The sequence below is a fragment of the Sturnira hondurensis genome, unplaced genomic scaffold (genome assembly GCF_014824575.4).
Source record: "Sturnira hondurensis isolate 20B ecotype Veracruz unplaced genomic scaffold, ASM1482457v3 Scaffold0007222, whole genome shotgun sequence".
Lineage (NCBI taxonomy): Eukaryota > Metazoa > Chordata > Mammalia > Chiroptera > Phyllostomidae > Sturnira > Sturnira hondurensis.
In genome coordinates this window covers 2,155,700-2,180,672 of record NW_028079853.1, presented here as the reverse complement: position 1 = coordinate 2,180,672, position 24,973 = coordinate 2,155,700, and the positions used below count along the sequence as shown (strand labels likewise).

Here is a 24,973-nt window from a genome sequence, read left to right as displayed (position 1 = left end):
GTTCCTTTTGACAGTTTTCTGAACAGAGCATCAATGGCCCAATTAAAAGGCGCTGAATATAGGTGTGGTGGCAATTTTACTGGCAACTTGGCTTGGCCACATCAAATATTATTCTAGATGTTTCTGAGAAGATATTGTTAGGTAAAATTAATATTTAAATCAGTAAACTTTGCATAAAGCATATTATCCCCTATAATGTGGGTGGGCCTCATCCAATCAGTTGAAGGACTTAACAACAACAAAACAGACTGGCCTCCTCCAGAAAGGGGGAATTCTGCCAGTAGATTGTCTTTAGACTTGAACTGCAACTCTTCCCTGGATCTCCAGCCTGCTGGCCTACCACATATATTCTGAATTTGCCAGCCTCCACAACTGCGTGACCTAAATCGTAAAATAAACCTCTCTATATACATATACTTCCTATTCTGCTTTCTCTGGAGAACTCTAATACAATAAGTAAGCAGTTACTTCTGTTAAGAAGTTACATTGTTTCTCAAGGCCATTCATTACTCTAACCCTTACTTCTTGATTGGAAGAACAGAGCTCAGTAAACACAATACAGCTAATAGTAACCTTACCTCAACAGAATATTAAGGAACCACACGTTATAGTAATCTCCAAGTTATAGAAAGCACCATCATCCCAAATACCCTTTTAAATATAATCCTTAGTGAAACTGTGCCAAGTGATGGGGAGAGGGGCTGAACTAGATTTTATCTAATCTCTTTACTGAAGAACCTTTTAGAGATGGGCAAAGAAGCTGAGACAAAATGATAACCCAGTAAGAGAAATGGGTTACCAAATCATTTTTTACTTGTTCAAGACAAATTAAAAAATCCAAATATTCAGATTTGGGAATCTCACTAATGACATTATATGGGAACTAATAACCATTACCAATTTCTTAAGTAGATTTCACTTTCTAAGTAATGTAATTCTCTGTCAACATTAGGAAGTTGCAGAAATGTTTAGGTTTGAAGGTAAGTCTTCTTTGATGTAGTTCACATCCTGGTTATGTTAAGAATGAATCACTTACCTCACCAACTTCTCTATCTGCTTCTCCAGTTCTATTCTGAGCTTCCAGGAGAGTAATCTGAGAAGATAGTTTTTCTGAAAGTCACAAAATAAATATCCTTAAAAGATATAGGTAGACTGTTTAAAAAACCAGAGGCATGCTTTTGTGCATGAGATTATCTGAGATGCATGAGATAATCGAGAGGAAAGAAAAAGACATAATAGTTTGGGGGAGATAAAAGGCTTATTTTATTTTATTTTTTAAATTTATTTATTTAATTGTTGTTCAAGTACAGTCTTCTGTCTTTTACTTCCAGAGCTTATTTTATTAAAAAGAACTGGTGAGAAAAGAGAAAGAGGTTTTTTTGCATCTTACAGTCCAAAAAATTGGTATTTACGTATTGTGATAAAAGTAGAGGCACTTGTGGGTTAAGAAGACACAACTACACTTTTGATTTATACATACCATTCTCGGCTTTCAGTTTTTCCAGTTCTATGGAGTCAAGGAGCAAGGTTTGCCTTTCATTCTCCAGCTCCACCACCCTCTTCTGCAAAAAGGCAGTACTGTCCTCAGAGATTGCCTACATTGTGGAAAGACCACAAATGAATGATTTTCCAGTGAGAAACTCTCATAGTAATGCCAGATAACCTCCAGCACTTTTTGTATTCTACAAGCTCTCCAGCCATAAAAATACTTTTAAAAGGATTTTTAAATAGCCCTACTTACTGCCTCAGTGATCATTAAAAAATGTTTCTATACAGAAAAAATATTTCACACAAAATTCCAGTTCATTGGTTTTTGAAATCAAAACTGAAGCCTGGATTACAAATACAGAAATCCCAAGCCTGTTGCAGAGAAAGAAGATTTTCAGGTCCACAGATAACATCACAAAATTAGGTTAATACTGCCTGATAACGAGGTTGCTCTTTTTCTTTTTTATTGTTGTTCAAGTACATTTGTCTCCATTTTCTCCCCACCGCTCTCCCCACCTGAACATAAAGAGCATTTCTCAAAGAACAGAGGCAAAAGTAGTATGTACCCCTTAAGAAAGATCCATAATTGTTTTTGTTTTTCGAAGTATAGTACAAACTTTCTTGTGCTTCATTTATGCAAACATATTGTTTGCTTTTCCTAATGACAAATATCAAATTATGCCACATCTTAGTTTTGTGTATTTTTATGTATTTTTCTTCTCTAATTACAAAAATCCTATGTAATTTTTCAGAAAACTATAGATATTTTGAGCCTTAAGAGTCTTTACAACTCACTCAGCCCCAAACTTTCATTTCATGTTTAAAACAACGATGAGGTAAGTTTAAGGATTTTATGGCTTTTATCCCAAAGGAGTTCCCAATATGCATTATACAAGGAAGTAAAACACAGAAATGCTACAGGTAATTGTGGCTTGAAGAAAGAGGAGACAGACTGTGGGACAAACACAGCTGTCAGAACTTGGGCGAAATCAAAGAGAGAGAAAATTTTAGCAAGGAAGGGCCCTGAATTTTATTGGGTTGCCCAAAAAGTGTTTCATTTTTTCCATATGATGGCTCTAGCGGCACTTAATTGTCTTTAACTTCATTCAAAAACAATTTTGTTAATTTCTATTGTGACAGCTGTCATATCAGTGTGCATTAAAAAACTTATCAAAAGTGGTAAATTCTGGGGCAGCCATTTTAATATTGAAGACGGAAGGAAATACACAACATTTTTGGCATATTATGCTTCATGATTTCAAGAAACGTGAAAACGTTGCTCAAACGCAAAAAAATAAAGATTTGTGCAGTGTATGGAGAAGGTACTGTGACTGATCAAACATGTCAAAAGTGGTTTGCGAAGTTTCTTGGTACTACTCATACTTTGGCCAAATTACCTCTTTGCTCTGGGGCTGTCTTATGCATTGTTAAATGTTTAGCAGCACCTCTGGCCTCTAGCCACTAGAATCCAATAGCAGGAGATAGCTGACATACTCAAAATATCCAAATCAAAAAATTTATTGGTGAAAATGAAAAATATATCTTTTATTATATTAAAAAACATATTTAAAAATGCAACCAAATCACTGAAGTCATTTGACTTCAGCCAAGCCAATAGGAGTAATGAACTATTCGTTTGCAGGGCCGACTTGAAGCTAAGACAAAAATAATTCAACTGAGTTTTGAGTGGCTGACTACCATAGGCTAGTTTGTGGTTTGGAGTCCAAATTACTGGCTAATCAAAAGTCTTCAGAAATTAGACAATAGAAGAGAATCTTGAGAACAAAACAAGCACAATATTCAGGATTCAATACAAAAATCACTCATCACACAAAGAAATAGGAAAATGTTACCAGTTCTCAGAACAAACAAACAGATATATTCAACAAAGGCCAAGTACAAGATGATGCAGATTTTGGAATTAGCAAACAATAATTTTAAAGACACTATTCATAACTACCTCAACATAAAGAAAAATACGTTTATCATGAATAAAAAAACTACTAAGTTTTTTAGTCTTCTTAGTCTCTACTAAGAAGTCTTAGTAGAGACTACCACAGAAAGACAAAGGGCAAAATGGGCAGAAAAGTTTTTTGAAGAAATAATGGCCAAAATTTTCTGAAACATATATTTATACATGTAAGAAACCTAACAAAAGCTAGGGAAGAAAATTATGTAGAAAACCACAACTAAGTACAATTCAAACAAAAAAAATGAAAATTCTTAATGTTAAAATTGTGGTCTGGGACTTCTAACTATTGTTAATATAATACAAACAGCACCTGTAGCATAAAGAATAACAGCACGAGGGTTTATGGTCACAAGGTTTCTATTGTACATTTAAAGTGGAATGGAACAGCACTAATATTAACTCTGAGAAGATGAAATGGCTAAGGATATATATTGTAAACATGGTACATCATGCTGACACTAGTCAGAAGAAAAAAGAGTAGCTATATTAATATCAGACAAAAGTAGATCTGAGAGCAAAGAATGTCGCCATGAATAAAAAAAGGTCATTTCATAATGATAAATGGGTCACAATAAGACATAAAAAAAGACATAAAATGTCTTTTTTTAATTTATATACAGAGAACAGACTGATGGGAAGGGAGCTCAGGAGGCTGGGTGGAAAAGGTGAAGCAGTCAGAAGTGCTAACTGGCAGTTGTCTCAGGGACATAAAGTAAAGCACAGGAAATACAATGAATAATAGTGTAGTAACTACGTATGCTGCCAGGTGGGCACTAGACTTGATGGGGAGGGGGAGGGTCCCCTTCGAAAATTATACAGATGTCTAACCACTATGCTGTACACTTGAAACTAAGATATTTGAATATTAACTGTAATTGAAAAAAATTAAAACAAAAAGAAAAAATCGTAAATGTTTAAATTTCCAATAATATAGCTTAAAAATACATGATATAAAAATTGATAAAACTATAATGAGATATACATAAATCCACAACTATAATCTGAGATTTCAATACTCAATTTAATAACTGAGAGAACAAGTAGGCAAAAAAGCAGCAAGTATATGGTTCACTTGAATAACATTATCAACCAATCTCATGTGATTGATATTTATAAAACACGCCAGTCAACACGAACAGACTACACATTATTTTCAAGTATGTATGGGACATACAGCAAAATAAATAATATTCTGGTTCATAAGACAAGTCTCAATCAATTCTAAAAGACTCAAGTTACATAAAATAGGGACTCTGGAATTAAAGACCTCTAGGTGTATCACCTACAAATATTCAGAAACTTAATATCCCAGAGGGCAAAGAAGAAACCAAAAGGTGTATTTGTATTTCAAACTCAGTAAAAATGAAAACACAACAAAATTGGTGGGATGCTGCTGAAGCAGATTTTAGGGGGAAGTGTATATTATAAAATGCCTATATTAGAAATAATAAAGGTCTCAAACTAATGGCCTCAGACTATACCTTAAGAAGCTAAGAAGAAATCAAATACAAAGTAAACAGAAGAAAGGAAATAGCAAAGATCAAAGTATAAATCAATAAAATGGATAATGGAAAAAAGAAAATAGAAAATCAATAAAAGCCAAAGCTGTTTTTTCGACATCAGTGAAGTTCGTAAACCTCTAATCAGTCTAACCTGTATAAGAAAGAAAACACAGCCCTGGCTGGTGTAGCTCAGTGGATTGAGTACAGGCCTGCGAACCAGAGGATCGCAGTTCAATTCCCAGTCAGGGCACATGCCTGGGTTGCAGGCCAGTTCCCAGCAGGGGACCCACAAGAGGCAACCACACATTGATATTCTCTCCCCCTCTCCTTCCCTTCCCCTCTAAAGATAAATAAATAAAATCTTTAATAAAAAAAAAAGAAAGAAAAAAGAAAACACAAATTACCATTATTGGGAATGGGACAAGTGATATAACTACAGATTCAAGTGATATCAAAAGGATAATTAGGGACTATTATGAATTACTTAATACTTATAAATTTGAGACTTTTGATTAAGTGGACAAATTTGCTAGAAGAGAGATACAAAACACTGAAGAAAAAATAAATAACCTGAACAGCCATGTAGCTACTGGGTTGGCCAAAAAGTCTATATAGTTTTTTTTTTCCTGTAAAATAAAAGAAACATTTTCACTAATAACTTCGTTGATTTGGCTATTTTGAGTGTGTCAGCTATCTCCAGCGATTGGTTTCTAGTGAGTAGAGGCCAGGGGTGCTGCTAAACATCCCAAATAGCTCCCCTGTCTTCTAATACATAAGACACCCTCACAGCAAAGAATTATTTGGCCAAAGTGTCAATAGTACCAAGAAACTATGCAAACCACTTTTGACATGCTTGATCAGTCACAGTACCTTCTCCATACACTGCACAAATCTTTTTTTTGCATTTCAGTTGAGTTTTCACTTTTCTGGAAATCATGAAGCATAATATGCCAAAAAAGTTGTGTATTTTCTTCCATCTTCAGTAATAAAATGCCTGCCCAAAAACATGGGCTTTTTTTAGCTTCATGTATTTTTTAAATGCATGTTGATATGACAGCTGTCACAGTATAAAAAACCAAAATTGTTTCAAATGAAGTTAAAGACAATTAAGTGCTACTAGAGTCATCATGAGGAAAAACTGAAACAAACTTTCTGGTCAATCCAATACTAAACAAATGAAATATACATAAAGATATGCCCCCACAAAAAAACCTCCAAAAATAATTGGCTTCTCTGATTAATTTTCACAAAAAAACTTAAGAAATAATATCAAGTATACACAAAACCTTTAAAAAACTTAAAAAAAAAGGAATACTTCTCAATTCACTCCAAAAGGTTAGTACTAATCATATAGCAAAATCAGAAAAAGGTATTACAGAAAACTATAGGCAAACTAATAATCCTCATGAACATAAATGCAAAATGTTGAAACAAAATTTTAGCAAACTGATTCTAACAAACTAGAAGATAATGTATTATTACCAAGTGAGGCTCATCCCTGAAACTCCCATCCACTGCTAGTGAGAACATAAAATGACACGACCACTTTGGAAAACAGTCTGAAAGGGCCTCAGAAACTCCCAAACGGCTCCCATATGACCAAGACACTCCACTTCTAGGTGTTTACCAAGAATAAAGAAAGTGTCGGTTCAAACAAAGATTTGTAAAAGAACATTCACAGAAGCTTTATTTGTAATTGCCAAAAACTGTCAACTACCCAAATCTGTCCAATGATACACGGATAGACAAACTGGCACAGAGAATATCCTCAATAAAATAAAGGGATGAATTAATGCTACATACAGAATAGGATGAGTCTCGAAATAAACACACTGGGAAAAAAATCCAGAAAAAAGAGCACCTACAAATTACATAAAATCCTAAAAGAACACAAACTAATCTATGATGATTAAAAAAACATCAGCGGTTGCCTGGGTAGGGGGAGGTGTGAGGAAGAAATTAAAAGGGGGCATGATGATGAAAATGTTCATATTCTTGATTACAGTGATGGTTTAATGAATACACCAAAATCTATCAAATTGTACACTTTAAAAGTGTGCATACTGTTGTATGACAATTTTGCCTCTATTTGAACTAATTAAAAGGAAAATAAGTCAACAGATAAATGAAAATAAAATTCAAAAAAACCTGAAATTACCAGGAAATTATAGCCCAATCATACAAAAGGAAAATGCAGCATATCCATAGAATAGAATACTTTTCAGCAATAAAAAAGAATTATGATATAGAAGCAAGATGTATGAAACTCAAAATATGCCAAGTGAAAGAGCTTTCCACAGAAGAGGATGCATGTCTGACTACATTAATATGATGTTGTAAAACAGGCACAATTCACCCACAGTGAAAACAAAGCAGTACTGGTTGCCTCTAGAAAGGAAGGGCGGGACCGACTTGAAAGTGTAGGAGCTGAAACCATATAATTTTTATTAACCAATGTAATCCCAATAAATTCAATTTTAAAAGTATGAGGATATTTTCTGGGATGATGGTAATAATATATCTTGATAAGGATTTGACTAATAGGTATATGCATTCCACAAAACTCAATGAATGGTACACTTAGTATTTGTACTTATCATGTTCTGTAGATCCTCAAAAGAACCACAAACAAGTATTAAAATCTAATCAATGACATGCATGCTGAAATATTTAGAAGAAAACATACTGATGTCCACAACTTATTGTGAAATGTATCAAAAAACTCAGACAAATCGATGGATGGGTAAATGGGTATTTGGTAAAGCAAGTACAATAAAATGTTAGTAAGAGAATCTAGAAGGTGGGTATACACACATTCACTGTAAGTTTCTTTCTTTACATTTTTTTGAATTGTTGATAAAGTCTTAACAAAACAATGAAGGAAAAGTTGAAAATGAAAGAAGAGAAGTGATTGGAAAGCCTAGATGCTAGAAACCAGAAAATAAAAATTTTTATCAATGGACAGGACCACCCAGGAAACATGGGACTCTGCCAGCCAATATGTCTGTCAGTTTGGAAAAGTATAACCTTATAGTGAAGATGAATGATACCACTTATCCTACTTTGACATTGGCTAAGTAAGATCATCAACCTAACTCCCCTTGTTCTGATATTCTTGCTCAATTAGGAGCCTTCTGGTAATTATAAGCTAACTTTCCACAGAGATTTTTATAGAAGAAAAATATACAGGTCAATTAACAGCTACTTGGTAATTAAATGTTTTACTGTATTTAATTAATGGAAGCATTGTGATTTCTATAATAAACTTATAAATTTGGGTAGACCAAATTGTATATATTAAACCTGATCAAATCTCAGCCTACTAAAAACAAAATTGCCTTCTCAACTGAGAAAACTGACAGTAAGATTGAAAAATGATTCATCTCCAATACAGATTTGTAAGGCCTTAGAATCAGAAAGGCTTGAGATCATGCTTACTATCTACTTTTTTATCATTATTCATTGTTGAGACACAAAATTAATGTCTTTACTGATTCCCTTCAAAAATGAATTTTATCAGGCATAGAAGACAGAAGGCTTATACTGCTTTATGGAATAAATTCTCATTAGAACACCCAAAGACAAAAAGATCATATCCATAAGAAGTATACATTTAATTACCTGTGCACCCTCATTATCAGTATCTGGGAAAGAAGTCTGAGATGCTGTTTCACTGTTCTGCACAGTTGGTTTATTTAGAAATTGGCTAATTTCTTTGGATTTTTGCTCGAGTTGATCTAAGGAAAGAAAATAAACAGAAATGATCTCTGCCTCAAGTCTGAAATGTAGTGAGTTATCATTTTCCAGGGATACATTATATGCTGTTTACTCTAGTTACCTTAGTTTAAAGTTGTGGTGCCAATGACAGCATTTTTTAAAAGGTTTTAAGTGCTCTCAAGGACCAAAAGGCAACTCGGTAAGCCACTTGCTTCAAAGGTAAAATAAAACAAGCCTAAGCATTTTTTAAAAAGTCATTTTTCCTTTCCCCCTTAAAAATGCCTTTAGTGTTTCTTATTTCTCGACTATTCACTTAAGTGTTATAAATCCCACTGAGAATCTATAGCAGTTTTAAACATGAACGTTCCACTTAAGACAACAATGTGCTTATAGCATGCTGTTCCCACCATATTATCCACCTCAAGGCCTCCCAGTTAATGTTCAGTTCTTCAACACAGATCTTCAGCTCAAGTCTCTCTAAAGTCTTTCTTTTATGTATATGCCAATCCATTAGAATTAAACTAAATTAGAAGCACCTATTACTTTAATATCATGTTTTTAAAAAAAATAAGTTTCCTTTAAAACTTCATAAAGTTTTCTTTAAAAAGAAATTTCCAATTACAAGAAAAATATTCAGATCTATCTTTAGGAGTAAAAATTGCACCATGCAATTCAGTCTGCCTACCTATGCACCTAGACCTGGCCTGAGTCATCCACAAATTAATTCAAATCCTACTCACTTCAGTCACTGACCCCTTCAGACCACAGTGGTTTTACACAGCATTCTTTTAACTATCTGGCACAGCATTAGCAACAGTTTTTAGTACTATGAGGATAATTATAGTATTACAAAAAGATTATAACTTTAGTCAGAAACAGGAGAAATGCAAGAGAGTCCAGAAGAGATGTCTTTCTCAATCCTTCTATTGATTCAGTTGTTTTGAGCAAATGATACCATTAACAGATCCCTAGAATTCTGAAGTAGAAACACTCAATACTGGACAGGTGGGCTTCAAAAACAATCAAACACTCACCTTCCAGCTGCTGAATGGCTTGGGCTGAATGAAGTACCTGTTCACTCTTATCTTGGAGAAGCTTGGCATTTTCATCCTTTAGAGCAACACAGGCAGACTGTAGTTCTTGCTCAGTCTTCTGAAGACTCAAAATGTGAGAAGTCTTCTCTTCCATTTCTGCTTTGTGCTTCTGCTCCAAAGTACTGTACCGGGACTGAAGGTCAGCCTGGGCTTGACCTGCTTGCTCAAGCCGTTCCAGTAGGTGATGCATTTCGTCCTGCAGGTTATGGAAGGATAATTTTCTTTCCGCCACTTCAAGTTCCATCTTTCCCATTAGAATCTTGGACTCTTCTCTTTCTGTTTCTACCGTGTTTCTTAGAGTATTATACTCAGCTTCTACCTGCTGTAACTGCTGAGAGAGAATCTAAGGAAAAAAAGACAAGTCTCATGAACCATAAATTCTTTCAATAAGCATTAACTCCTTTCAAGAAGCACAGTGAACTGACACATGGGGCTGGACAACTGTGTAGGTCTGACCCTCTATTTTTGCTTCTTGCTACTTTTGAGAGTTTGTATTTATTTGTGCCATTATCCTATATATTTATCATCTTTATTGTATATATAAATATATAACTGTATATATTTGTTGTCTTTTAATTTCTGTCTCTCCCAAAACAAAATTTAGTAAGAGAAGGAACTGTGTCTGTTTCATCATCATTGCTCTCCAGCATAGTACAGAGTATTCTGAGTACTGAAATGAATAAGTAAACGAATCCAGTCCCTGCTCTCAAAGAACTGAATTCAGGAGAGTCACACTTAAAGCATTATGATGCAAAATAACAGAGGCCATGAAAGAGATACTTATAAGAAGCAGAGAAGGAACAGAGAAGGGAAATTTCCCAAAAGTCATATATATGTAACTATCTCTACAGTACCTATCCAGTAAGTGGTATAACAAGGCCTTGAACCTGATTATCTGATGGCAGCCAAGAGAGGCCTCAGAGTCAGATTATACTTTTTGTCAGGACTGGAGACAAGGGAACATGTTTCTGTGCAAGAGAGTCCTTTCTAAGGAGAGTTGGAAGTTAAGAAAAAAGAAGATCCTTGACTTTCTCCAGCAGCAAGCTGCACCCAGGTGAACAAGCAGAGAATGTGAACTGAAGCGCCAATTCCATATTACAATGTGCATTTCTGAATGGGATAGGCCAGGGACACAGGGAATCCAAGGGCTGTAACCCAGGTCTTGCAGCCAAGATGGTGGCACAGGCAGACATGGCTCATCTCTTCATACAACATCATCAAACTTAAAACTAAAATATAGAACAATCATTACTCTAACAATCATTATAGAAATGTCAGAAACTGAGTTGAATGGAAATCTGACAACTAAGGCATTAAAGAAATCACATCCATCTGGACTGGTAGGAGGGGTGCAGATGTGGAAGAGGCTGGTCCCACACTCATGTGTGGTGGATAAAAATTTGGAAGGGATATCTTGGGAGTGAGGAGCCGCAGCCCCATACCAGGTATGAGCACAGGATTCCAGTGCCAGGAAGGATCCCCTGGATCTCCATAAGTTCTGGCTGCAAAAACCAGTGGGGATTGTTGGTGGAAGAAAATCCTGTAGCTCCAAGTTCTTCTTAAAGAAGCTACACACAGACTCACCTACGCAAACTCATTCCTTCTGAACACCAGCACTGGGGTAGCAGCTTGAAAGGCACCGAAAGTATACAGGGAGAAAATGGTATGTCTAGCATCAAAGCAAGCACAAGCCATTGTCCCTTTCCTAAACCCTCTCCCCACAGAGCCACAGAGCCACAGAGCCATCAAGCAGGTGCAACCGCTGAGACTCCATCAAACTGGCTAACACTGTTGACCAGCCTTAGAGATCCCTAGGGACCTGGCCCCATCCAACTTATGTACCTATCCAAGCTGCTTTTCCACATGAATGGCGGATCTTGGCTCAAGCTTCACAACTTCCTAAACCCTCTCAACAAGCAACAGCTTGCCTCAGTGAACACCAGGCCCAGCACTAGCAGCAGCCTGCTTGGATTCATAGCTTGGCTTCACCTGGGAATCGCCAAGCCCAGCACAAATAGCAACCACCTCAGATTGCTTTGTAGCTCAGGCAGGATGGCCCTGGGCAAAGCACAGGTGGGGGCTGACCTTGGCCTGCACGACTGGGGAAACCCTAGGGCAGAGGTGTCAAGCTCATTTTCACTGGGGCCACGTCAGCCTTGTGGTCGCCTTCAAAGGACCAAATGTAATTTTACAACTGTATAAATGTAACTACTCCTTAACTGTTAAGGAGGTGAAATTACATTCAGCCCTTTGAAGGCAAACAGGGTGATGTGGCCCCAGGTGAAAACAAGTGACACCCCTGCCCTAGGGCCAGCTCACCCAGTGGACAGCTACAGGCCACATCAGAGCACCACTACCCTGCTCCTGCACCACAGAGCAGAGGTTGGTGACAAATGGTCACAGCCAGTCCTTGCAGCTGACTGGCATGGGTAAATCCCTACCATCGATCTGCCAATAGCAACCAAGGATCAACTATAAGAAGAGGATGTGTACTCAGTCCACATGAAGGGCTGGGTACTTTGAGTACCCAGCTATGGTGATAGAAGAGGCTGTGCCTCTGGACCCTATAAGACACCTACTACAACAGACCACACTACTGAGACACGGAGACAAAACAGTTCTACCTACATAGAAACAAACACATGGAGGCTGCCAAAACGAGGAGACAAAGAAACATGGCCCAAATGAAAGAACAGATTAAAACTCCTGAACAAAAGGGAGATAAACAATCTATCAGATGCAAAGTTCAAAACATGGTTATAAGGATGCCCAAGAAACTTAGTGAGGACCTCAACAGCATAAAAAAGATCCAGTCAGAAATAAAGGATACACCAACTGAAATAAAGAACAATTTACAGGGAAATAACATGAAGGATGAAGCCGAGAACCAAATCAATGATTTGGAACATAAGAAACCAAAAAACTACCAATTGGAAAAACAAGAAGAAAACAGAATCCAAAAAAATGAGGGTAATATGAGCAGTCTCTGGGACAACTTCAAGAAGTTCAATGTTCATAACATAGGGTTGCCAGAAGAAGAGAGAGAGCAAGAAATTGGAAATCTATTTGAAAAAATAATGTAAGTAAACTCCCTAATTGGTGAAGGAAATAGATGTGTAAGTCCAGGAAGCACAGAGTCCCAAACAAGATGGATGCGAAGAAGCCCACTCCAAGACACATCATAATTAAAATGCCAAAGGTTAAAGACAAAGAATCTTAAAAACAGTCAGAGAAAAGAAGTTAGTTACAAGGGAGTTTCCAAAAGACTATCAGCTAATTTCTCAAAAGAAATGTTGCAGGCTAGAAGGATTGGCAAGAAATATTCAAAGTCATGAAAAGCAGGGTCCTACACCCAAGGTTGCTTTAACCAGCAAAGCTATCATTTAGAAATGAAGGGCAGATAAAAAACTTCCCAGACAAGAAAAAACTAATGAAGTTCATCATCACCAAACCAGTATTATATGTTAAAGGGACTTTTTTAAGAAAAAGAAGAACAAAACTATAGGAATAAAATGTCAAATACATTGCTTAGATTTCTGGTGAGGGCACATGCCTGGGTTGCAGGCCAACTTCCCTTTATGGGGTGCATGAGAGGCTACTACACACTGATGTTTCTCTATTTCTCTCCTCTCTTTCTGTCTCCCTTCCCCTCTCTAAAAGTAAATGAATAAAAATCTTAAAAAAGATAAAGATAAAAAAGAGCCAAGTAGCTAAACATGGATCTGTACCAGGTAGACAGAAAAGAGGAGCCAAAAAATAACTAATAATAGTAGAGGAACCAACTGGAAGTATCAAGGGACCTCAATGAGAAGCAAGATCAGGCAGCCTAAGAAAGAAAACAAGATGGGTTGCAGTCAGGGAATGGGATACTTGAGTGTACGATCTTGGAACATCAACATCCTTGATCTCCTTTAGACTGAGGGAAATACCGCATGGTGGGATTATGTCAATCCCACAGAAAGTCAACCAGCAAAAACTAGCAAAGAAGGGACAGTAGGTAAGGCACAAGAACCAGTCAAGACAGAGAAGAGGTAAACTGACAGACAACAAACTCACCACCAGAGGAAAATACGACACTGTTAGAGAAACTAGGACCCTAGATCTAAAATCCCATAGGAAAAGAACAGCAACGAAAGATGTGGAATGTAAGCTTCACAAGGTAGAAAACAGACCTGCATCTGTTTGGCTTATAACACTTCACCACCATAGGGAATTTGCTGAAAGAATGAAGAAATGCCATCATTTCTCTGAAAACTTGTAACAAAATTCTTACACATGCTGTCTGGAAACTAAAGTAGAAGTGAGTTCCCCCAGGGCAGACAGTAAATATGACTCCCAGGCAGTAAGTACCTGGTTTCTCTGTTCGGCAGCAGTCAGCTCCTGTTGCAGCAAGTCCACAACCTGGGCCCGGCCCAGCAAGGCTTCTTCGTGCTCTTCAAGTTTCCTCTGTAGCACCCTCAATTTCTGAGAAAAAAAGATGTTTTAGACTTAATATGCTAACGAATGAGACTATCACCTGCTTACCTTTCAAAATGTCATGTAGATTTGTGCACTTAAGAGTTTTGGATGTTGAGGATGAAGATTAAACAGTGGGACACCAGCATGCCATGCTCCCCTCCAGCAGCAAGAAAGAACCTCCGAAACTCTCTTGTCCCGAGCACCGACAACCATCAAACAGAGACGCAAGCAAGTCCCTGAATTAGGGAGCCTTTTTAATTATTAAAGAAAATGACGCATATCTACTTTTTAAATAATATGGTCTCTGGCCTGTGTCTAAATAACCTGAGTGCATGTATATCTCACTCACCACAGAGAATGTTCTTTGCAGGCGAGAGCTGTTTCTCTTCTAGTGTCATGCACGGGACATGCACTCAACAAACACTTGCTGAATGAGTAAATCTATGATACATGTGTACATTAATATTCTACTTTAAAAAGCGGTATATTCTATACCTCATTTAGTGGTGTTTTTCTGAAAGATTGCTTAGAACTTGGAAGACATTTTCACTCAAAGACAATTAAATGGATCAATTACGAAAGATCTCTGGAGTGCCTTTGGTACCACACTGCACTACACACTAAACAGAAACAAGTTTCTCTGAGTTAGTAGATAATAAGCTCAAAAACAATGAAGCCAATTTTCAAAATAAACCAATGAAATTTTTAAAAATGTTCATTTAATAAAAGACTTCATGGCTTTGAAATCAATCCTCCTCATCTTTAATTTTGAAAGTTTAAAACTGGATTCATTGATTTGAAGATTTGGATCAGGTTTTTAATGCACAGAGGAAGTATCCATGATAGCAAACAAAAGGGAAACCAATTTCTGACTACCACATACATTTGCCAATTAAATCAGCTTTTGATACCAACAACCTGGTTAAAGAGGCAAGGTAAGGATAAGAAAAAATAATCAATATGCAATAGAAGACAAGAACACCGAGAGAAGCCAATTAAGGAGCACACTACGACCATGGGAAGAGCAGTGGGTAAAGAGGAAAAAGTGGCTGTTACCATTTAGTTAAACGTTAACTAAAACGACAGTCATTCTACTAAGTTTTAGCAACACACCTGTTGCATCTCTGTTTCCACATCTGCCTGGGTTGCTAACTGAAGAAGCTCATCTTCGTGAAGACGAACTTGTGTTTCAAAGCGGGCATCTTTCTCTCGGACCACCTGCTGCATGGAACTCAACTAAAGACATACACCAGAGAAACTATAGAAGTTACACTCCCCAAATACCACAAACAAAACTCATAGACTATTCTCCAAAGACAGACACTGAAAACTGACAGACAATAGGTTTTTTAAATTAAATTTTGAATGTCAAAGTTGATAATGTTAGAAGAGAGACAGGCCTGACAGTAATTTCCAAATGTGACCGTAAGCCTATTATCAAATTCAGAAGTCAGCCTAAATGTAAATGTTGATTGAAAATTACATTTGCGTGGTTGCTAGAAATGTTTAAATATAAAACAGGTACATATTTTTGAAGTTTTAAGGAGACCAGAATATTAAACGTACAAAGTGAAGTTAGATTTCTGTTAAGCACTAGACACTACTTGCAATATCACACTCATGCTCAAAAACTTCCAATGAAATTCTCTAAGACAAACTTCAAACTATAGATCTTTTATCAAAATTCTCTGCAACTAGCAATACAAATCTTTCTTTCTAGACTTATTTTCAAAGAATTGCTTCTACCAAAAAACTGTGTATTTCCAAATGCACACCACCTCCCCAGATGGCTACTTTCAGCTGTTTATTATTTGAAGGCTTCTAAATCACCCTCATTTGTTAACTAGTTCTTAACAAAATCAATGAAAATAAATGAACTGATTGCGAGCTGCTCAGTATGAGCATTGTTTTGTTTTGTTGTGTGTGTGCTTGCTTATTCATTTCGTTAAAATCTCTGGTCCACAAGTTCTTACAATGTCCATTTTGCAATGGTCATCAACTACTGCAGATTTCTCAGTTTATGACACCTTGAATTGACCTTGGCTTTCCTTCTAGGTGAGACAAAAATCTTTAAAATTTTTGTGATTATCTGAATTCTAACATCACTATGAACTTAGAATCCTGTGTTTCAGTGTACAGGCACTGGAGTCCTTCGTTAGTCAAACACATCTCCACACCCCTTCCTATAAATGTACCAAATTCTTTTCCCTTTCTGAGAGTGTGCTCACACCATTCTCCACAAATGCAGTACCTTTCCTCACCCTCTCTAGAGTAATACCTACCTATCACAATTTTGCCTAAATCTAACTTTTCCATGTAACCTTCTTTGGTTGCCACGCTGAAAGTAACCACTTTCACATCTCAAACCACTTTCAGTCTGCATCGCTGTGGCTGTGCACTTACTTGGAATGACTTCCATTAGGATGGACCTGTTAATATGTTTATAAATCTTGACTCCCAATGTTTTAAGTCACTTTTAGGCAAATTCATATTTTGTATTTTTCCATCCTAAATTGCATATAGTGTTTGTAATATAAAAAGGGCACAATAAAAGCTAGTAGCTAAAAGTAAGGATTTCAGGAAACACAATTTTAACTGTATACATAGCAGTAGACCATCCACAGACAGAAAGCAATTCTAATACTGCAAGTCATCAATAAAGTGAACACCTCATGGATAAGATGAAGTACCATGCAAAGGTGCTTCAGGGAAAAAATGTGTCAGGAGTCCAAAGCTTTTCCAAAGGAAAAATATCAAGGTAGGTGCTCAAACTGGAAATTTAGAAAAAGAGAAAGAAAGAGCCGAGGACACCAGTCCAAATGGTCCAGGCCTAGTAGCAGAATAGGAAAAATGGCACATACTAGTGCCATTTAATATTAAATCACATAACCAGTATCACTTTCTCATATTACATACTCATTAATGTAACTTCCCAATGAAATTTTATTAAGGGAAAGGACAGACATAATCATTTGTATTTCTTTTAGTTTATCTATCAGTATCTTTTGAACTTAGCAGCTGAGCTCATTCCCAAGAGACTGAATCTCTGTGTGCGATTAAACTCAAATCTCAAATCTCTGGGCCTATAGAACTAAGAAACAAGTATCAGTTAAGCTATGGCAAATTAATCAAGGTAAATAACACTTCTAATAACATACCCTTTTAATTTCTGGTGTAACACTCTTGGCTTTAGTCTTTCATCTACTAAGCTTTTAAAAGTGAGTGTCTGAATTGCCTTGTGTTGTAATAACCCATTAGACTCTTGTGATTCTTCACCCTACTTATTAGGAGGTACCTCCCACCCTACCTGAGCAGCTTGTTCTGCCTGTGTCTGGCTGAGCTGGGCTTGCAAAGCACCAATGAGCTCCTCCTTCTCTTGGAGTTGTTGCTTCATCACTGAAAGTTTTTCCATCTCGGCTGAACTCTTGTGAAATTGAAGACACAGAAGGAAGAAATATTTATTTAATCGAAAGAATTAGCATTCTCAATTTTTTCACTTCCCTTTCCCATCTGCCCTAAATACCTACCAATATCTATCCTTCTAATTTTCACTTAACACAAAAGGGAATTGCGTGTACTGTGGTTTTTTTTTTAGAAATACATCAGAGGAAGACAGAAAGAATAACAGCATTTTACAAGGTCTCTCACATAGAAAGAGACAGCACAACTGGATAGCAAAACCCAAAAGCCACAGACAATATGTACAGTCCAACTAGGAGGGCAGTCCCACAAATGCTTAAATACAAGCAGGTAGGGACAATCTACCAAAAGGCACAAGACCTGCGTGGTATTACAGTCTGTGTGAGAGGAAGCAACAGACAAACATCTGATGGCCTTGAAAAGAGGAAAACTCCAAAAGAGCCAATAAGCATTCACTGGAAAACACAACTGTCCAATCTTAGAACAGCAGGTTAAATGAGCAGGACTTGACCATTCTCCAATATTGGATAAATGCAAGGGGTCCACAGAAAGAACTAAAAAGACTAGAACAATCTTGCTCCTCTGAACTCTTAAAACTGACTTAGCACAGCTGCTTTCCAAGACATGAACCTGCACTAAACAGGTATGTCTAGGAATGAAATAAAAACTGAGCAGACTAGAGATAACCAAAACAGGAAGAAAGGTCTACATACGTGCTATGTATCTCATTACTGATTAGCCATATATTGCTACAAAAGGCTTCAAATATGCGTAATGTGAAAGAGGAATTTAATTATTAACATTATTTAATTTTAATTCATTTAAATTTAAAAAGTGAAGAAACAGAATATTTTTCCATTAAATATAACTGTTTTGATACAAGTACATTTCACTTTACTGCATCATATAAGGTACTTTTGAATTGTCTTGCAAGTAATGAGCGTGCATATTGTTCCCAGTGTTATAATAAATACACCTCTTACCTAGTTGGTGTGATTGGATTGATTCAGTTTGAAAAATATCTTTTCTACACAGCTATGTAACACTGTAATGTGTTTATATGAATGCTCTATGCAGAGTCTGAGTAGCAGCTGATACCTATGAGAATCATCATTGGTAATTAAAATGACATATAAATACTTAGGTTAATTATAATTGAATTACTTTTCTAGTGCAAAAATAAATATAGTCACTTCTTTTTATCCTTACCCAAAGACATTTTTTCACTGCCTTTTAGAGAGAGAAGAAGGGAGGCAGGAAGGGAGAGAGAAAAACACTGATAAGAGAGAGAAGCATCAACTGGTTGCCTCCCTTACGCGCCCGGAATGGGGATCATATACGCCAGACCAGGGATCAAACATGCAACCTAGACATATGCCCTGACTGGGAACTGAACCCACAACCCTTCAATTACGGAAAGACACTCCAACTAACTGAGCCACAACGACCAGGGCAGTATAGACACATTTTTAAGTTTAAAATGAAGTCACAGTGCTGACACACAATTCACTCCACTTCATTTCTAGGAGTATTCCATTATGAAGATATACCATAGTTGAACTATTCATCTGTTGATAGACATGAACTGTTTCAAGTTTGTGGTTAATACAAGTAAAGCTCCTATGAACATTTACATAAAAGTCTTTGTATGAACACATGCTTTCATTTCTCACAGATGTGGCTTTGAAGTTGATATGCTTTAAAGTCCAATTATTATCCTAAAAATAATAAACTAGTTTCTCAATGTAGATGCAAATACTAAAGGAAAATGATATTTCAACCCTCAGTTCAGTAATGGGAAACTTATAGTTATGGTTGGAACAACCTAACTAATGGATCTATTTTCTCAAGTGGAAATTTTATAAAATCAAAACACAGATAATTATTCCCAATGAAAATGTAGTATCCAAACTGTGATGTAATGTAAAATACACACGAAGTTTCAGACTTAGTGCAGAAAAAAATGTAACATAGCACAAAAATATTTTTTTTTTCTTTTCCAACTTTGAGTTACACTATGAAGAAGTGTCTATCTAGTGCTTTAGACTTAATACCCAGGACAAGAGGTGGGGTCACCACAGACCTGATGTAAAGAGAAATGTGACTTAGTAGAAACTTCAAATTTATACCATATAGATTTACATATATAGGCCTACCACACCTGTTAAGTCAACTGCTTGAAAAATCATAATGAAAATATCCAGAAAAATAATATTACAGAGATTATGAAGGATAAGGACCCTCTGCTGTAAGGAAAGGCAGGATTAGGTTTCCAGAAGCTGGGCTTTGGGAGGCGTACATGAGTTTCCTACAGAGTACGCAGTCACGGGGAGAGAGTGTCAGATAGGGATTTGAAAACACCAGCAAGAGGTATAAGCAGAGTAACTAGTATATAGTGTATGACCATTAAATACTTGATGAAATTACTGAATTATTAAAAATACAGTAGGGCTGATAAGACATGCCACAATTCAAAGGTAGCAAAAAAGGAACCAATTTCTAAGGACCCTCATTTTGCTTTTGAGCCTACTCAACAGATCAGATCTATCTTAAATGAACTCATAAATGAACATAGCTCAGTCTTCCAATTTTAGCCAATGCTTTTTAGGTATTATCTCAGTTGCTTAAGGATTTAATTACCATAAATTACATCGTTTTTCGCCCTCATTCTGATGAGCTCCTCTCCAGAGACTGAGTTCTTACAGATCGGAGGCAGAGATGTTTTAGCACTGACGTGCTCTGATCCAGCCCATCTCAACGGGGTGGACATTCTGCTGCAGTGAGGCTAGTCCTGCCTGCTTCCAGCGTGAACCCACTGTTGAAATGGAAGGCCTTACTATAGACTGCAGTCACACAGATGCCCTATTTTGCAGCCTCCTTGCCAGACTTCATGTCTCCTCCAGTCCTCTTAGCATTTGTGCACCCCCCACAATGCTGTAAGAAGTTCTGGACTCCCTAGATGACAAACATGTGCATTGGAACCCGAGATCCTAGCACAGGCTTATTTGCCAAGACCTCTCCTCCAGACAGTTCAAATAAGCCACAGGTGGCTGCTCTGCATACTAAATATACTCAATATTTGACTTCCCTAACGGGGCCGCAGTTTCCCCAGGCTATGCACCGAGAAGCCCCCTTGCTCCAAGATTCCCCAACTCTCTCTGGCCCTCCCCTTACCCTTTGCCCATTTCCCAAAGATCTGATTGTGGGGTAGGAGAAAATGATGTTTATATTATCTTCAAAGTATAGTATTTTGAACATACAGGGCTAAATTAATTTCACCTGTTTCTTCATAACCTACTGTCATGCAGCTACTAAAAAATTAAAATTATACATGTAACTTACTGGACAATATTGGCATAGACCAAAGTGAGGGGTAGAGGAAAGGAAGCAAGAAAATCTTAGAAATCCAACAGTCATATCTTTGCATACAGTATAAAAACAACAGAAGAAAGAGGTCTGTTAAGTCAAAAAAGCTTCCCTGAACCAAGACTCCTTTTATTACTTTTTTATTATTACTTTTTAAAATCCTAACCCAAGGATATGCTTATAGATTTTAGAGGGAGAAGAAGGGGGGAATGAAAGAGAAAGAGACAGACATCAACATGAGAGAGAAACCTTCATTGGTTCTCTCTCCATTCATTGGAGAAACATGTCATGACCAGGGATTGAACCCAAACCCACGTATGTGCCCGATCGGGAATCAAACCCACAACCTTTTGGTGTGCAGGATGACACTCCCACTAACTGAGCAACCCAGCCAGGGTAACTCCTTTCAAAAGTTAAGGAAAATTACCAGACTTAGGAAGAAAGGAAGGAAGAAAATCAATAGATGACATGGATAAACATCTATTGGGCACCTAAAAATGTATCTGTCATATAATAATTCAGTGGGCTTTAGTGATTGTTAACTTAATGATTATGAGGTGACATACACCCCTACCTGTGCAGCTTGCTCTGCCTGTGCCTGAGTAAGCTGGGCTTGCAAACTGCTAATTAGTTCCTCCTTCTCCTGGAGTTTATGTTTTATCATTTCTACTTCCATCTCTTCTTCTGTAGAACTCCTGTCATGCTGAAAACACAAGAGATAGTAACTTATTTTTAAAAATTATAGTCATTATACATTTGATCTTTGGCTCTAATTTGCCCTATAAAACCATTTCATTAAAGTTTAATCAAACTGATGTGAGTGAGAAATAACACCTGACCTAACAACAAGGAGGAAACCTTCAAGTTTTCCAGTTTCAGTGGGGCCAAGTAGCTCCTACTAAGGCCCACCCTCCCTCAGATAACAGCTCTAAGACTAAATAAGAAATAACAACAACTATCTGAAAATGAGGAGGACAACCAAAGGCCAGCACTACTGCAGGGGAGTCGACAGTTAAGAGATGGCACCAAGTTTCCCCTTTTCATGGTTTTTCAGTCTGAGGGCAAAGCCAGTCAGTGTCACCCAGAATGCAACAGAAAACTCAGTCTCACTGCCTTGACGAACCAGAGGCCAAAAGTGTAAAGTGAGGGGAAAAACATCATAAAACCACCAGTGAGAGGAAATCTTTCAATTCTCTATTTTCCCCCCGAAGTACCTTAGACTGAACCAGATCATGCCCTCCCCCTAATGAACTTACTCTCCCTTATTGGACCTATACTGAGTACTTTTATACTTTTTTCCACATAGTAGTTGGTCAAGCATCTGAAGATTGCCATCATTTCCTCAACTACAGTTTGCACAGAACACCTAGCTCTGTGATCCGCGTACAACAGTCAGAGGGCTGCTCTGACTGATGCTGGGGCTGTGAAACCTTGTAATCCAGCCCTTTAATTTAACAGAGGAAGGAACTGGTGTTGTAAAATGTTGATTTGTTTAAGGTCTCAGCTTTAAAAAGAAGGCAGATTATAACATGGGTAATTTAAAAATGTAACGACATAGCAGAGGGTGGGAAAGTTAGAAGAAACAAAGCAACTTGGAGAGAGAAAAGTTGCTGCTACCGCAGCTAGGGGAAGAAGGAATTACCAGAAGAGAAACCAAGAAGAATCAAAATAAAGAAATTATATGAAAAAAATGAGAGAAGCTTCTAAAATAAGCTTTGAGAAGTTTAATAAGTCTATCAATGCAGGAAAAGTAATGTCTTCAGAGCATGAGACCCAATAAGAATGACTAACTAGGGAGCTAACTAGTTACCCCCAGGGGTATACCTAGAGAATCGATGACGACCTAATTTCCCAAGAACTAAGCACTGAGAATAGGAGTACTAGTGGCTCAAAGGACAAGGTAGGATGAAATTAAGAAAATAAAAAGATTTCTTATGCAGAGTAAAGTCTAGGCCAGCTGTAGTACGTATTCGTGCTATACTAGCCTCCATACATTCTACACCAAACTTAGAAAGGAATCAAGACTAGTATTAAAACAATGCTCTGCTCCTCAAAAGGCACTACTTTCCATACTCCTCTCTCTACCTCCAACCTCAAACTGTTTTCTTGGTGGTGGTCATCGATCTAAAGAACACACCTCATGTTGGGGCAAGGCAATCTAAACGATTCAGCCTACAATGCATGAAACTTTAATTCACTACTTTATTACCATATAAGGACACAGGATATTCTGTATTAAGTCAGTGAATTAAAGAATTTCAGAATTGGAATAAACCTAGAGACCAGCTGGCTCAATCTTCTTTAGTACTAATGATGAAACTTCTCCAAAAGCTATGTACCTCTCCTATCTAAACACCTCACCGCAGTATTTACTTCTTCCCACTGGCCTTTTTAATTCTCTAAAAGGCTAAGTAACAACTGGCACTTCACTTCCATATTTTCTGTTGACCTTTTGTTCACCCTGAGTGTGGCCGGTAGTCCAGCTACACTGCAAGTTCAGTAAGAAAGAACAGCATTTAAACTGTACTTGAACAACAATAAAAAATGTAAAAAAAATAAAATAAATGTCTTCTTGGCTCCCTCTCCCCATCAAAAAGAAAGAGAAAGAGAGAGAGAACAAATAAACGAACAGAATTTAGTGTTTATTACTTCAGCTTTATAGGTATGTGACCAATAAAGATCTGGCAAGAAGGGGCTGGAAGGAAGTATTCCAAGTCATGAAATCCAAAGATCTACAGCCAAGATTGCTTTATCCAGCAAAACTTTCATTTAGAATGGAAGGACAGATAAAGTGTTTCTCAGATAAGGTCAAGTTCAAAGAGTTCATCATCACCAAGCCCTTATTATATGAAATGCTAGAGAGACTTATATAAGAAAAAGATGAAAAATACGAACAGTGAAAGGACAGCAAACGCAGTTATTAACAACCACACCTAAAACAAAAGCACGAAGACAGCTAGATCAAGAGTGGAACCATAGAAATGAAGAACACATGGAGGGTTAGCAACAGGGGAGTGGGAGGAGGAGAAGGGGGGAGAAGATACAGAAAATAAGTAGCACAGAGGTAGGTAAAAAATAGATAGGAGGAGGGCAAGAACAGTAGGGGAAATATAGAATCTAAAGAACTTGAGACACGTGGTCATAAACTAAAGGGGGGGAATGGTGGGGGTGGGTGTGCCAGGTGGAGGGGAATGAAGGGGGAGAATAGAACAACTGTAATGGTATAATCAATAAAATAAAATAAAATTTTTAAAAAAAATCTGTCATATTGGAAGGCTTTTTGCACTCAGAAAATACGTATTTTACACAGTCACTATACCTTGGAGAGCTGTTCTTCTGACTGAGGTCCTGTAGGCAGACCAGTCCCTCCTTGTGCCTTAATTTCTTCTATGTGTTTATTCAAAGAAGTTAATTTGGCCTTAGCATGAAGTTTCAGCTTTTTAATTTTGTTATCAGCAGCTTTTCTTTCTTCCTGTCAGAGAACAATGATGACAAATACATATATGTTTGCTCATCGTTTATCTAGCCCAAAACAAAAGTAGGCATCATCTTGTAGTATCAGGGAAATAAGAATCAGATTCTCCAATAACCTTTTAGTAAACACTGAGCATGAAAGTAGTTAAAACAATGGTACCTGTAGAATTTCATCTTTCTGTTGCAGTTCAGCATCCTTCTGTCTAATGATTTCTTTTAGCTCCACCACCAACCTCTCTGCATGAGCCAGCTGCTCCAGGACATCCTCTTGAGTTTTATCATTAAATTTCGTATCAGACTCTTGGGGTAATTCCTAGCATTTAGACAAAAAATTGCCAATGTACCAGAGAAAATGAACCTCTAAACAAGAGTTCCTTCATTCCCACTTCATCTTATCCCAACGCATATCCTTACTCAGGAAATCTATCCAACTCTAAACCAGTAATAACTGTTACCACAGCCATTATAATATGTTAAGTATT

General features: G+C 37.2%; 1 protein-coding gene across 5 annotated transcripts in view; it reads right to left on the bottom strand.

Moving 5' to 3' along the window:
* GOLGB1 (golgin B1) overlaps window positions 1–24,973 on the bottom strand; it is a 94,090-nt gene that overhangs the window by 48,926 nt on the left and 20,191 nt on the right. Inside the window, exons 3-12 of one of the 5 annotated variants that reach the window (XM_037051522.1) lie at window positions 24,652–24,804; window positions 24,337–24,489; window positions 21,586–21,720; window positions 17,539–17,655; window positions 15,345–15,467; window positions 14,124–14,237; window positions 9,714–10,116; window positions 8,584–8,699; window positions 1,481–1,595; window positions 1,037–1,110 (exon numbers count right to left, since the gene is read on the bottom strand). In XM_037051522.1, coding sequence (XP_036907417.1) covers window positions 1,037–1,110; window positions 1,481–1,595; window positions 8,584–8,699; window positions 9,714–10,116; window positions 14,124–14,237; window positions 15,345–15,467; window positions 17,539–17,655; window positions 21,586–21,720; window positions 24,337–24,489; window positions 24,652–24,804 — 1,503 coding nt within the window. The remainder of the gene's footprint in view (window positions 1–1,036; window positions 1,111–1,480; window positions 1,596–8,583; window positions 8,700–9,713; window positions 10,117–14,123; window positions 14,238–15,344; window positions 15,468–17,538; window positions 17,656–21,585; window positions 21,721–24,336; window positions 24,490–24,651; window positions 24,805–24,973) is intronic. The other 4 variants (XM_037051523.1, XM_037051524.1, XM_037051526.1 and 1 more) reach the window with 4 other exon arrangements.